The sequence below is a fragment of the Mastigoproctus giganteus genome, chromosome 3, assembly GCF_048544385.1.
Source record: "Mastigoproctus giganteus isolate SK-2022 chromosome 3, ASM4854438v1, whole genome shotgun sequence".
Taxonomy (NCBI): Eukaryota; Metazoa; Arthropoda; class Arachnida; order Uropygi; family Thelyphonidae; genus Mastigoproctus; species Mastigoproctus giganteus.
In genome coordinates this window covers 2,442,313-2,457,086 of record NC_143577.1, presented here as the reverse complement: position 1 = coordinate 2,457,086, position 14,774 = coordinate 2,442,313, and the positions used below count along the sequence as shown (strand labels likewise).

Here is a 14,774-nt window from a genome sequence, read left to right as displayed (position 1 = left end):
GCATCACTAGACTCTGGGGAGATTCCCTTGGATTGGAAAGTGCAAATGTATCTCCCATACATAAGGGTGGCTCTAAAAGTGAAGTTGAAAATTATCGACCTGTCAGTCTGACTTCAATAGTAGGGAAAATCATGGAGGCAATGATCCAGGGTGGAATTCAGTATCATTTGGATCGAATTGAAATTCTCAAGGATACTCATCATGGTTTTGTAATGGGAAAATCATGTTTAACAAATCTGGTTCGCTATTTCGAAAGGGTCACTCACGAGCTGGATTTAGGGAATAATTTCGACATTGTTTATTTAGATTTCAGCAAAGCTTTTGACTCAGTCCCACATGAGCGGTTGCTTTATAAGCTGGAACAGGTTGGAATCACTGGGAAAATCCTTAGATGGATAGAAGGATGGCTTCAGGGCAGGAGGCAGAGGGTTGTCATAAATGGCTATTCCTCAGATTGGGTTGATGTAAGAAGTGGGGTTCCCCAAGGATCAGTATTAGGACCACTGTTTTAATTTTCATAAACGACATTGATGAAGGGATAGAGGGCGTGATGTCTAAATTTGCAGATGATGTTAAAATTGGTAGAGTAGTTAATGATCAGTGTCAAGCTGAGCTTCTTCAGAGAGACCTAAATAGACTTCAAGAATGGTCAGAAAAATGGCAGCTGTGCTTTAATCCAACAAAGTGTAAGGTATTACACCTGGGAAACAGTAATCCCCGAATAACTTATTCACTTGGTGGAGTTCAACTAAACCCAGTACTGCAGGAAAGGGACTTGGGTGTTACGATAAGGTCAGACATGAAATTCTCTGAGCATTGTAAACAGATTGCAAGGAAGGCCCATGGTGTCCTATCGATGATCTATCGAACTTTTGCAAGTAGAAATAGGGACGTCATAATCCCATTATATAAGGAATACTTGGAAAACCACACTTGGAATACTGTGTTCAAGTATGGAGACCGCACCTAAAGAAAGACATCGAGCTTCTTGAAAGGGTGCAAAGAAGGGTAACTCGCCTGGTGAGATCGGCAAAAGGGCGTCCTTATGAAGAAAGACTTCGAATATGTGGGTTGCAGAGTTTGGAAACTAGACACCTTAGAGGAGATTTGATTGAGGTGTTTAAGGCTCTGAGAGGCATCAGTAAAATGAATGAAGACAAATTTTTCAAGATTATAAATGACGCTAGAACTAGGGGACATAAATTCAAGTTACGGGGGGAAATGTTTAGATTGGACTGCAGGAAGTTTTATTTTAGCCAGCGAGTTATAAATTACTGGAATAAGTTGCCTTCGTGGGTGGTACAGGCAGACAGTTTGGGGAAATTCAAAGGTCATCTGGATAGTACTTTCAGGTAAGGGAAGCGCATAGGATGATAGGTTTAATTTTTTTTATTTATTAATTATTATTATTTAGTTATTTATTTTATTTTATTTATTTATTTTTTTTTTTTTTTTGTTTTTATTATTGTTTTGTTCGGTTTTTTTTTTTTTTTTTTTTTTTGGCTGATGCAGAATAAGCCATAGGCTTTCTTGCACCATGCGGCCGTTACTAATACTAAATACTAATACTAATACACTTATCTGGGACAAGTTATTAGCTGTAATAATGATAAATGGCTGGAAGTCAAGAGAAGAATAAATTTTGGATGAATAGCATTCAGGAAATATAGTCACATACTGAAGAGCAATATCCCAGTTTGTCTGAAACGTAAAATAATGAATCAATGTATACTCCCCACCATGACTTATGGAAGTGAAACTTGGGCACTCACCAAAAGAATGGAAGAGAAGCTGAGAACTACACAGCGAAGAATGGAACGAATTATATTGGGAATCAGACTGTTAGATAAGAAGAGAAACACATGGATTAGGCAGCAAACTCAAGTAAAGGACATTCTTATCAAAACTAAAGAACTAAAATGGTCTTGGGCAGGACACATAGCTCGAAGACATGATGACAGATGGACTAAGAAAATAACAGAATGGTACCCAAGAGGAGCTAGAAGAAAATAACAGAATGGTACCCAAGAGGAGCTAGAAGAAAACCTGGAAGACAAAGGCGGAGATGGATATATGAAATTCATGAATTTGTGGGTAGTACATGGATGGCCAGTGCTCAAAACAGAAGGAACTGGAAAGTTGCTGGAGAGGCCTTCATCCTGCAGTGGATTGAAAATGGCTGATGATGATGATGATTGCTGCCGTTATCATTCGTGGTCGTGCAACAGAGTATCTGTGGTGAGATTGGAGGACGAATCCGACTGTTCTTTAGTTGAAGTTTTCAAATTTTGAAATAGAAATTTTTTTGCAGACCTGGCCTTTGAAAACGCCTTTTTTAATAATAAATAATATAAATATAATCTTTATTGTGTACAAAGAATGTATACAATTTATCCTTCACGGCAGGAATGCCAGGGGCTTCACATTGGCTGGTGTACAAAGGCCTTGAGGACGGGGCCCACATCGAGGTTCGGGTTCATCCCCCAGGGCCAATAATATAATACGTTTCAGTTAAATTATTCACAATATTCATAAAAATGTTATACAGTATTTTTGACATTATATACAATATTATACAGAAATCCTTTTTAAATTTATTATATTGCGACATTACTGTGCAGTTTGCCTGGATGAGAGTAGGTCATCAAAAATCTCCCTCCGGTATTTGCGGTCCTTGACAAATTTGTAGAGGTCGCCTTCGATTGCTTGGACTGTGATAAGCATCTGCTTGGGGAGAAAGCGGTCGCTAAGGGCTAGTCTGTTATGGTTGGCTATAAGTGTTGGAGATGATCTCAGTCCGGGTTGAGGGATCCTCCAGCTGCACAGTACCCATATGCTTGGCTCCGAGATTATTCCAGTGGTCATTTTGACAGTTAGGGTGAGGCGTCTTTCCATTATAAGGTTTGGCAGTCGTGCAAAGTTGAGTGCGGTTGCCATCGCAGTTGTTCTTTGCTGGGGTGGACGATGATGTTTATGTGTGACCCAACGAAGGAGCCAGTATTCGGAGGAGTACACCCGCTTGATATTCGTGGGGGCTGCAGATGCCCATATTTCTGAGGCGTATAACACGACGGAGTATACAGAGGTGTATACGTACCGCCGAGTCACATCCAGATCCTTAACGTGAAGTAGTTGTTGTTTGGTAATCCACCGCATTTTGCAGAATTTTGTTATGAGCTTGTCAATGTGGGGCTTGAAGGTCAGTTTGCAATCGAAGACGACTCCGAAGTCCCTGTGTGTATTTACCACTGGAAAGACAATGCCATCTAGAGAAGCTTGGCTTCAGTGGGTTGGTGTTTCAAAGAAAAGACAATTTGGGCTGATTTTGCAGGATTAATAAGTAGTCCAAATTGATGGAAATAGGATTCTAAGTCGTGTAGCTTTTGATTGATCTTTTCATTAATTTTTGAGATATGTTCCCCCGGGTTAATCTGGGTGTGTAACTTAATATCGTCAGCATAGCAGATTATGTCTTCTCTCTCTTGAACAAACGGAATAATGAGTGCAGTAAATAATGCTCCGGAGAGGACTCCGCCTTGGGGAACTCCTGCAGTGATTTTTCTTGAGATTATATCTTGATCCGCTGTAAGAACAATGATTCTATCTGATAGCAGGGTTGTTATAAACCACAACAAGTCACCTTTTATATGGAAGTAATTTTCTAGGAGGTGAACGAGTGAGGGAATGTTGATTGAGTCGAAGGCAGCTTCCAGGTCGACATACGTAACGGCAAGTTCTGCTTTGGCTTCCAGTGCACTGAGAATGGTGCTGGTTATGGAAGTTAAATTGGTGATTGTGGATCTTCCGGGAATGGCATAGTGAATTTGTGGGGGTTTGTGAGGCATGATTTGATTTGTGATGGTTGAAAGTAATGCCTTCTCCATAAGTTTCAAGAGGCTGGAAGAGCGAGAGATTGGCCTGAACTGTTTAATGAGGGATGCAGATTGGCATTTAGGATGTGGTCTCACAGCATATCTGTTCCAGAGAGGGGGGGAAGTAGTGCTGCGTTAAGATACGGTTAAAAATTGAGAGTAGTGGATCGATGATAAACGTGCTGAGACACTTGATCATGAATTGTGGCACGAGGTCAGGGGCTGCGGTTGCGGTGGGTGGCAATCCATTTAGAGCAGTTATAAGCTGCTTCCTGGTGATGCTAACGGTGGCGAGAATATCCGTAGGGATGTTGTTGACAGGTAAGTTGGCTGGATATGTCGGGGCCACCTTGTTCGAGAACCGTGCAATGTGGTCCATCCACAGTTCAAGATCCAGTGTTTTAGGGATTCCTGTATGCCGAGAGTCGTAAAATGGTTTGCCTTTTTGTAGGGTTGCTTTTAGATGCTCTTTGATTGCAGATGATTTCTGGCGGTTGAACACTGCCCTTGCTCTGGAGAAGGCAATCCGATCTTGTACAGCGCCTGACTCTTTCCATTTCTTATGCAGATTTTGTTTTTCTTGGAAGGTTTTGTTCAGTGGAGGCGTCCACCAAGTTCTTGAACGGGGAGTGATGTAGACAGTCCTTGTCGCTCCGTAGTTGGCAATGGTCCGGATCCACCTGGTCATGAGGTCCACAGCCAACTGGAGATCGCAATTGTTAATTTTGTGTTCAAATGAGTTATAATCAATTACTTAATTTTAGATATTATTTTTTTTAATCTCGGCAAAATTAGTTAATTTTTGTTGAAGTTAGCAGTTCTTGTAGGGTATTTATACTGTGTTAATAATTTAAAATTTTTATTAATTGTCATCAGCCAATATTTATTAACTCTGTTTTCTTCATATTTCTTTCGCAGGACTATCGACGAGAGCCTCTCAATGGTGAGTAATTTCACTTTCAGAAAGCAGTTTTTGTGCGGATTTGAACCAGCAAGATTTTGTAATTGCGCAATTCACCCCCCCCCCCTTTTTTTTTCTCTCTCTCTGTCTTCTGCAGACAAGTTGCTTTCCCTCCCCAGTTTGATTTTCCTCGCGAAATGCGTTTTCGTGAGTGCTATATTTACTTACTTTCTTTTCTGCGGGAACTATGACTGCTTGAAAGGCGCTTTGACTGCTCGAAAGTGCCTTCCAAAATGCTGATTAATTAGCCAACAGTTTTTCTTTCGATCCTGGCTGAAAGTCTTTTGTAACAGTTCGAGGTCGCGTAATACGAACACTTAAAAAGCTCGCGTGTTGGATTTTCTGGTTCGCCGCAGAAGGATGCTATCGTGTCAGACAGTTGGAAGTCGAACTTCTTGAGGCGCAAGGAAACATGGCCTTTGAGTATGAACGTGTCAGGAGGACAACTGAAAACCAATTTATTATGCGAAGCATAGGTAACTGTAGGTAGGAAATCCTTATTGAGAGAACTCTTATCTGGTGAGGACCAGTGTTATTGTCACCTGAAGAGTAGAAGATTCCAGCAAGGATGCTTTTCACTCTTAAGATCAGCGATGGGATCGCGGTATATCCAATATGTAAGAAAATCCATGGCATTTTTCAGTAAAAATTTGGAGGGCTGGAAGAAACAGTCCCAATTCCACATGTGCGTTTAATGGCAAGCAGAAAGCATGTTTGATTTGATTGTAATTGGGATCGGATGGTATAAGACAAGCCCTCTTGAACCATAAATGGGCCTTTCAGGTAGCGATGGGTATCGACACATTAATGTCCTGATATTCAGGCTCCTGTCCTGGCGAATGATTCTGACCAACATAGCTGCAAAGTGCTTTACTTCTGTGGTACATCAGAAGAAAAGAAAAGCCGGTCGATTAAGAGAAAATTCAAATATTTGTTTGCCCCATGAAAGGAATCATATTGCTGTTGAGTTTGATAACCGGGGTAAAACGATTGTAATCAAAGTTTGCAATGAAAAATAACGAACTTTGTCTTCGTTGATGAAAATTTTAATTTACTGTGTGTGGCCAGGAGGAAAGACGTTCAAGAATTTGATTGGCAGTTCACTGGAGCTTCCCTCTGTGGTTTCTATTGCCAATAACTATGATTTGTATGTGAGTGAACTGCTGTCAAGATTGAGTCCGTGAACAGAGGGGTTAGTCATAAATTCCCTGTCTTCGTCGGAGTAGTACTAGAAGTGGCATGTGATGCAAGAAAGCAAGTGAATGCTTTCTTGCATCACATGCCACTACTACTAGAGCAAGAGCTTATGTATCATCAGCCAAAAAAAAAAATCACACCATTCCCTCCAAATTCCTGTCCAGTTCCTCCTTAAATTTATTCACCCTATCAACTTCCACAACGACAGATGGAAGCGTGTTCCAGCAATTAACCACCCTCTGGCTAAAGGAAAATTTCCGCACATCCATTCTACATCTGTCTTTTCTTAATTTGAATTTATGCCCCCTTAGGTTCGTAATCTGAACAAGTGGAAGGATCCCATCAGAATTCAGCGTGCTCAATCCATTCAAGGCCTTATACACCTCAATCAGATCACCGCGCAGGTGCCTAGTCTCCAGCCACTGCAATTTGCAGAACTTAAGCCTCTCTTGGTAAGAGGATCCCTTCATTCCCCTCTCCAATGTTATTGCCCTTCTCTGTACAAGCTCAAGCGAATATACATCCTTCCTAAAATGAGGCCTCCAACAGACCTGTACGCAGTACTCAAAGCTTGTCCTGACCATTGCCTAATACAGAGGGACAATCACCTCCTTTTCCCTGCTAGCAAAATTCCTATATATCATTGACAAAACCCCATGACCTGCCCTGGCAGCCTGTCTGCACTGACTCCCAGTTACTCCCAGGTCTTTTTCATTTTCTACCACCTTAAGTGTAGTACCACAGGTACGTTTCTCTGGGGTTACTTCAACCCATATGCAGTACTTTGCATTTGTCAAGGTTAAACTTCAGTTGGCACTCCTTAGCCCATCTGCCCAAATTATCTAGATGCTGTTGCAGTAGCACACTGCCATTACTGTCATTAACAACCCTGCCAACCTTTGTATCATCTGCAAACTTCGACATTAAGCCTGATATACCTTCATCAATATCATTGATAAATATACAAAACAACAGTGGACCTAACACCGAACCCTGTGGGACTCCACTAATAACATTAGTCCAAGAAGAGCAGCAACCATTGATTACACCATCTGTCTTTTCCCACTCAACCATCCTTTTATCAATTGTAAGAGCTTACCCTTAATACCATTCTACTCAAATTTGTACAATAGTCTTCCATGTGCAACAGTGTCAAAAGCTTTCCTGAAATATAAATATATGATATCAAAATTAATTTTTTGCATCCAGTTCATAATATCCTATTAAATTTGTGAGACAAGACTTTCCCTTAACAAACCCATGCTGTGTCTGAATTATTGCTGCAGTCTTGTCTAGATGATCCTGCAATGCATCTTTAATCAGTGACTCCATTATTTTACCCGGAGCAGAAGTTAAACTAACTGGTGTGTAATTATTCGTGTCACCCTTCGATCCCCCTTTGTGAATTGGGGATACATTTGCACATCTCCAGTCCGTGGGAACTTCCCCTGAGTCCAAGGACGCTTTCATAATTATGGCTAAGGGTTTGCTTAGTTGCTTTGCCGTCTCCTTTAATATAACTGGATAGATCCCAGTTAAACGTAAGAAAACACACCCCAGGTGTGTTTTCTTACGTTTAACTTCAACAATTTCTCCTCCACTTTGCTCTCGGTTATTACAAAATCATTAAGTATCCTTCTACAATTTGATAATCTTCTGCCATTTTCAAACCTTAATAATTCCTCATGTGTGAATGTAGATGCAAAATATTCATTCAGTTTGTTTGCTATCTGAGCAGGATCATCAACAGTCGAACCATCGATGTGAAGTTGGCCAATCAGATTCATCCCCTTCCTTTTAGAGTTTATATAAGTAAAGAAATCCTTGCTGTTTTTCTTAGCATCCTTTGCCAAAGATTTCTCGTAATCTGCCTTCGTCTGCCTATCCTCCTTTGTGACCTGATTACAGACTAGCTTACATCTGCCATAGGCTTCTGAGTCGCTTGAGTAGGGGATGTAGATTCGAGCGAAGGAGAGCTCTGAAGATGACACAACCAACTTATGCCTCCTCCGTCATCTCTTTGGCCCGAAAAATAACAGAAAGTGCTTAACCTTCAGAGATGGCTTCCGTGAAATCTGGGGAAGCCTTATTTGGAGAAGATGACGGGAAAGGGTTGGTAATTTTAGATGTGGCAAAAGTAAATGAAAGAAAGAGAAGTTTGTTTGGGTGGGGAGGCAGGGATTGCGGAGTGCACAGTCATTGTAATGAAGAAATTCGAAGCACAAAAGCTGCGCAGTTGGGATGTGTTAACATGGGCGTGGAGTGTCCCCTTCAAGTGGTTTTAGGATTGTCTCGGAATGTCCGGTGGAGTGAGGAGGGCTCTGGTGCAATGCTGTCACGCGCCATTCTCTGCTTTGTTTCTTCGGTTCACTTCATCTTCGTCGCTTTGAGTACGAGACCCGTCGGATTGAGCTTACGTATAGGCGCGCCCAGAGCTCTGACAGAGTTGAAATAAGAGTCCAACAGTTTCTTGGTATCCTCTCGACTGATTCAGATAGAGTTCTCGTGGTCATGTGCGCGTCTTGTGTGGCCCACCAACGCAGATTTCGCGTAGCAGGAACGAGTGGAGGAACGCCGTGCGATCGTAAACGTCACGAGACGTAACGTGCAAATGGTTTTGTAAACTCCCCTGACCTGGTGGTCGTGCCGGAGTATAAACAAGAACATTTTTTACCGCAGTTGTTCGACGTCACGCCATACCTTTACGCTCTCGACCCCCATTCTTCGTTCATCACCGACTAAAATCTACAAACTGTTTTGAAGTTTCGCGCTTACTCACGTGGATGTTTTGACGCATGCGTGCCAAAGCATCACGTGTTATGCTGGAAAGAGAGCGAAACACCGCGAGAGTGATCCGATTTTGATCAGTCAGAGAAAATGTTGAAGAAAATTTTGATTCAGTATCGAAAGAGATATTTTACGTTTTTTGATTTAATTCTAGGTGCAATTATTGTTTGTTTTTTACATAAAAGTTTCGAAAGGTTTGATTAAATTGATTCCATTCGTAGAATAATGTCGAGGAGGAGAAGAAGAAGAAGAAGAAGAGTGGTGCTTTCACGTCCAACTGACGGATTTCGAAAGAGGACTGAGAGTGGACAATGTGTGGAACAAGACGGCAGAATGCCGTTCCAGGATATTGCTGAACGAGTTGGACGGCAGGGGTCAACAGTTCATCGATGTTAGACCCGGTAGGAGGAAGAGGAATTGTAGCTGTTTTTAAGCCATATTCGATGGCTTATAATGCCTGCCCCCTACTTCAAACGTTAGCGGATTCGCTCTTCAAGACGTGAATGTTTTTCTTTATCCAGCAAGAGTCGCCAGATCTGTCGCCATAAGAACGTGTCTCGAACACGAGTGAAGGCGCTTGACCTCAGATTCGACACGTGCACTTTTCGATCCCTCATTCGAGATCGGAAATGGAAAAGGCCCGGAACAACACATGGCCAGCTGACATCGAACTCCTCTTCGACCGAATGCTCGCCAGAGTCAACGCTTGTATTCAAGCACGTGTGGTGGGGAGGGAGGTCACCCCCGATATTAATGTTCAACGACGAAAAGGTTTTTCGTTGATAATGAAAATCAAACTTATTGAATCGTTTCGAAACTCAATTCGTATAATTCATCTTAACGTTTATCGTCTACTTTGGTCAAAATCGAATCACCCAATCGTGGTGTTTCCCCTTTTTATCTCTATTAAACTGTTTGCCCTTTAAAGATTACCATGTACACCGAGTAGACACTTATTAAGCACACCTATCTAACAACAAGTAGGTCCTTCACTCCCCCCCCCAATAACCCGCGGGTCGAAGGCATGGATTCGGCAGGGTGTCGAATGCATGCCACAGGGATGATGATGAAGCTCACGTTAACTGAACTGCTTCCCACAGTTATTGCAAATTGGACTATTGAGTGGGGCGATCACTGCAGTAGGCTGAACTGATTCTTATGTTCTTGGAACCAGTTTGTACAGTTCTGGCCTTGTGCATTGGAAGAGTCCATTTGCAGATGGGTAGTACACTGCAGATCTTGGATCGGATGTACTGGTCGGAAACAATTTCCAGATAGCCCGTGTTATCTGAACGTTGCGCTGCTCATATCACTGAGAATCAACCAGAAGTTACACTTCCACCAGTCAACGTTCCGGGATATTGTGACCGGCGTGCTTGGTGCCGACTATCATGCCACGTTCAAAGTCACTTCAGTCTGCGATCCTTCCCATTCTCACACTGAATTGCGCATGCGTAGCATCTGTACGTATCTGCCCATCCGCTTTATATCGCGCTGTACGAAATGTTGTTACTAACGGAGCTCTTCATTTCACGAAAACAGTTAGTGGGCCTAATAAAGTGGCCACTCAGTGTACATGTGTCAGTACATATTATGAATGGTTCAGTAAATGTTGGCTGGATGGAACTCCAAAACTTCTCCAGTTCCGTTGATTTATAAGGCCCCCTTATGAGCACCGTCGGATTCCCTGGGGTGCAGTGGCACAATTTTGATGCGATATCAAACGGTGGATCCGCCAATTACGTTGTCCGGTGGATCTGTCACTGTGGATGTACCAGACAACGCAATTACTGTCAGAAGTAAACTTCTTAAGCTTTTAATCTAACCGTAATTCGTGCTATTTTCTTGTATTGTGTTGGAATCTGTTGAGTCCCGACTCTCCCATTCTTTTGAATCCCAATCGCTTTAAGATACATTAAGAAATACACCTGTTTCGTGTGCATGCGGTAAACACCAGAAAAGGGCCTCTAAAAGTGGTGATGAGCCTTAAGAGCCTTGTAAATCTTTATGTACTCTGACAGTTATTTGTGTGTATTCAGAAATGTCACCGCTCAATTTGCTCGTGCAGGAAATATTTCTGGTGAAATCGCATGGCGTTATCTTTATGTCAGTTTATTTATTTCTTGTACTTTCTCACCCCATTCAAAATGCTATGGGATCGCATCGAAGAATCTTTCGTGTTGGAGTTTTCTCCACAAAAAGAACCTTTTTTGTGGTAACCCCGAACGCGCGAAGATCTTCGCCCTGTAGTGTGGTGGATGGGTGATGAATGATTGCAATTACTGTAACTCGTTGAAGTTCTTCTCTCTAATCGTGAAGTGTCTTGTTATTTGCAGAAAGATCGTACGACGAGACGCGAGCCGAATGTGACTCGACGGTCCGTGAGGAGGAGGGGTGGATCTTCACCCCGAATTACCCTTCGAACTACGACAACAACCGGGTGTGCTCTTATGTGATCGAGCGACTGGACAACTCCGTTTGTCGGGTGGAGATGACCTTGGTTGACTTCGATCTCGAGGAAACGGAAGGTTGCTATGGCGACTATTTGGACGCGGAGGAAGGCCAACAAGGACGGCTGTGCGGAGCTTTGGCGTCCGACACCAAAAGTAAGTGTTTCAACTTTGTTCGTAGCTCTTCACGCGTGGAAAAACACTCGCTTTCTTTTAAAGGGCGCGCAGAGAACCACCCACCAGTGTACGCTTGGTGTTTTGGACACAGTACGCGCGTACAGTTACGGGTCGAGTCATCGCTAAGAACGAGGCCACGAAACCTTCCATCGGCTTCGTCTACGCGCAAACACAAAAGAGTTTTCACGCTGCACCGCCCATCCTCATTCGATAAAGTGGCCGCCACTCCTTCGGCATACTTCCCCGACATCAGTACACTTTGACACCTACATGCCGACTCGCTTTTGTCGTCGAAGGTGACGCAGGTGCGAACGAACTCTTTTTGTTCGTTTTTATGCATTTCTGTGTGCCAAATATTTGGACAGCCATCCATCGAAGAGATTTCAATGAAAGTAGGTGTTGTTGTTGTTATTTTGGTTTTTAGGAGCATTAGCAACTAAGGCCATATTGTTCCAGGATATGTGATGGTCATTCCCTGACCTTTCCGCATCCTCCGTATTTGGTGGTGACGGGCTCGAACCCCGGTCTAATCGAGAAGCGTGTGCTCCGCACTGCTGCTCCTTCCCACCTGGCTACAGAGGCGACAAAGTAGGTGTGTGTGTGTGTGTGTTTTCAGCATTTAACAGGCGCAGTTCTCGAGCTAAAAAGTTCCCCGCAATTGCATGACTCGCGTGTTTTGCGCAGTAGAAGTATTCGAAACACGTAACAAGAAGGGTGTTGCTGCGCCCCCTGCCGCGTTCGTATCAAGGTTAAGAAATTTCTAATCGTTTTACCAAAAGCGTTGGCAACTGCGTTTTGAGGTGCATTTTAGACTCGTAATTTGCAATCGAAAGTCCTTTTTGGACTGATTCCAAGACACGAACACGAATACCATCGTGGACGAAAGCTTCAATACCTATTTTAATTATTACGTTTATTAATACAATTATTATTATTATGTTTATTCGTTTCGCAATGCATTTCGGAGGCTGCGGGTTCACTCTGTGGGAAGAGGAAGGCCGCGGCGTACAAATAACAGGGTTCATGGAAGACGCGAAACGCCGGGTAATCTAAAGGAAAATGATCACACAATGGGAAAGGGGGGAGGGTTGAATACAAAGAAATAAGCGAATGCTTAATGAATATACAAGGATTTAGGTGGGCCAAATAACTCGATGGATTTCGCTTCAATAGTGCCGTTGTACAAGTCCTTCAGAGACGAGGCCAGGGGTTATACGAGGCTGTCACTCTCTAAGCGCCACTGAAAAGATTATTTCGGCCTCGCTTAAAAATCAAGGAAATGAGGATCTTTTGAAGGTCATTAAGATTATTACTACATTTAATACCACTCATATACCACGTGCAATTAATAATATTGTTTATTAAGCTATTCGCCTAAACTACTATACATTAAGGTGACGTTTCAGGCATCTTACTGATACCCATCATCACGCCATGCTGTCCACAGACTCCTCTTGCCGATGCTCCCAGAACCTGATGTATATTAGTTTAGGAGAATACCTTTAATCACTAATTAATTTTTTATGAGTGGTATTAAATATAGTAATAATATAAATGGAAAACAACAGGTAACGTCGTTCCCCAACTGTTATTACTTTCAAGATCCTCATTTCCTTGGTTGCTTAACTGTTCATGGTTGAAAAGATGGTTGTTTAATATAAATGGGCACATTTTTCTGGCAAGAACTAGAACCCCTGGTTCGTATGGATCACCGTTTCACCGGTGTGGTCTACTTACAGCTCTTAGGAAACCGTGTGCACCCTGCCACGTTGCATTTATTCCCGGACAGAAAGAGGATCTCCCAAGACGATAATGTGCCGGGTCATCGAGCTGGCACGGAGTACGAATGTTTCGAGGAACACACTGAAGATGTTAACCAACTTGATTTGCTTCCAAATTCGCCTCGCATCGATCAAATTGAACACCTGTGGGATGTTTTCGAACGGGAAGTGAGGACACGCAACCGCCATCTATTCCAGATCCTTCATTTTTAAGTCCATTTCATATTGCGCTTCATGCGGGTTAAAAGTTAGAGCCGCAGGTTGCCGACCCTTGCCTTAGACGAATAAAGGCTGTTGTTCGTGCGAAAGGTGGCCCAAAAGGTATTAGGTAAAAAGTAAAGTGCAGCCATTATCAACCCACTGCAGGATGGAAGCCTCCTCAACAATTCATGCTGAGGGAAATGGACCATAATCGCACGCTGGTCCAGTGCGGGTTGGCAGATCGACCGTATTCGGCAGTCAGGGGCTCGAACCCCTGACTACTCAAAGAGCGTGTGCTACTGCACTCCTGCTCCTGCCCACTCGGCTACGGTAGGTGGTCATAATTCGGTGATCACTGAGTGTAATTCTAATTGAAATGTGCTCGTCGATGAAGAAGAGAAAATTGTTGAAGCATTCTGTTTGTTTTTCTTAAGGGATGAACCGGTTGAAGCCACAGTGTGGGCCGCAGGTAGGTAATGAACACCCTGTCGTAGATGAAAACTTGATCGTTATAATCGAGTGTTATCGGGGAAGGACGCGTTAGCCCAACCAGAGAATTGTAGAAGAGGTCTTCACTTTCAGGTCCAAAATAATGAAGTTTCGGGGAACTTTTGAAGCTGTACCCGCATCGCAATTTAAAAACTTTCAGTTCGGAATTGAAAATATCCACTTGGAAAGATCGATGTGCTGTCTTTACAAATGAAACCCAAGTTCTGCTTGGAGGTCTTCAGACCCGACTTATTAGCAAAAAGTTAAAAGTCTCCGATTGAGAAAAACTTTTTAAAGAAAAATAAATGCGGACGAAGGATTTCAGTGGACGCGAGCGGAAAGTTTTCGTTCATCCGGAACTTTGTGATCCAGACGCGCGTGCTTAAAACTATGCGGTGAAGGCCGACACAATCGGCTCCGAAAAATAATCGTTGGCGGTTGGAAAGTTTACGCTCAGATCCAGCTGGGTTTGGCGAAGACTTCCTTTTTCGAGAAACTTCAGGTGCAGCCGAAGAACTTATCGGTAAGTTGAGGGGGCGGAACTATATTTGAACGCTGTCAGTTTTCAATTAATAAATGCACGTGTTTATACACAACTGGTACATTCCTGTTTTTCTTTCTTTTCCTCAGAAATCCTGACCTTCGCTCCAGGCAGGCGCACAATGACCCTTCGATTCCGAAGTGACGATGACAGCAACAGAAAGGGATTCATGATCAAGTTGCAGCAGCTCCGAAGTTCATGCAGGGGGCCCGTGGGAGGACCAGGTAACCCCTTCAAGATAACTTCTTATTGGTAACTTCTGATTCACTGTCGTTCTCCAGTTCTAACGGATTTATTTTCTTTTTTCGCTCCCCCTTC

The 14,774-nt window shown here is 43.0% G+C and overlaps 1 protein-coding gene across 1 annotated transcript in view; it reads left to right on the top strand.

The window, feature by feature from the left end:
• LOC150087612 (cubilin-like) overlaps positions 1–14,774 on the top strand; it is a 74,783-nt gene that overhangs the window by 19,843 nt on the left and 40,166 nt on the right. Inside the window, exons 2-4 of the mRNA XM_090369169.1 lie at positions 4,791–4,815; positions 11,154–11,423; positions 14,546–14,680. Of these exons, the coding sequence (XP_090225295.1) occupies positions 4,791–4,815; positions 11,154–11,423; positions 14,546–14,680 (430 nt within the window). The remainder of the gene's footprint in view (positions 1–4,790; positions 4,816–11,153; positions 11,424–14,545; positions 14,681–14,774) is intronic.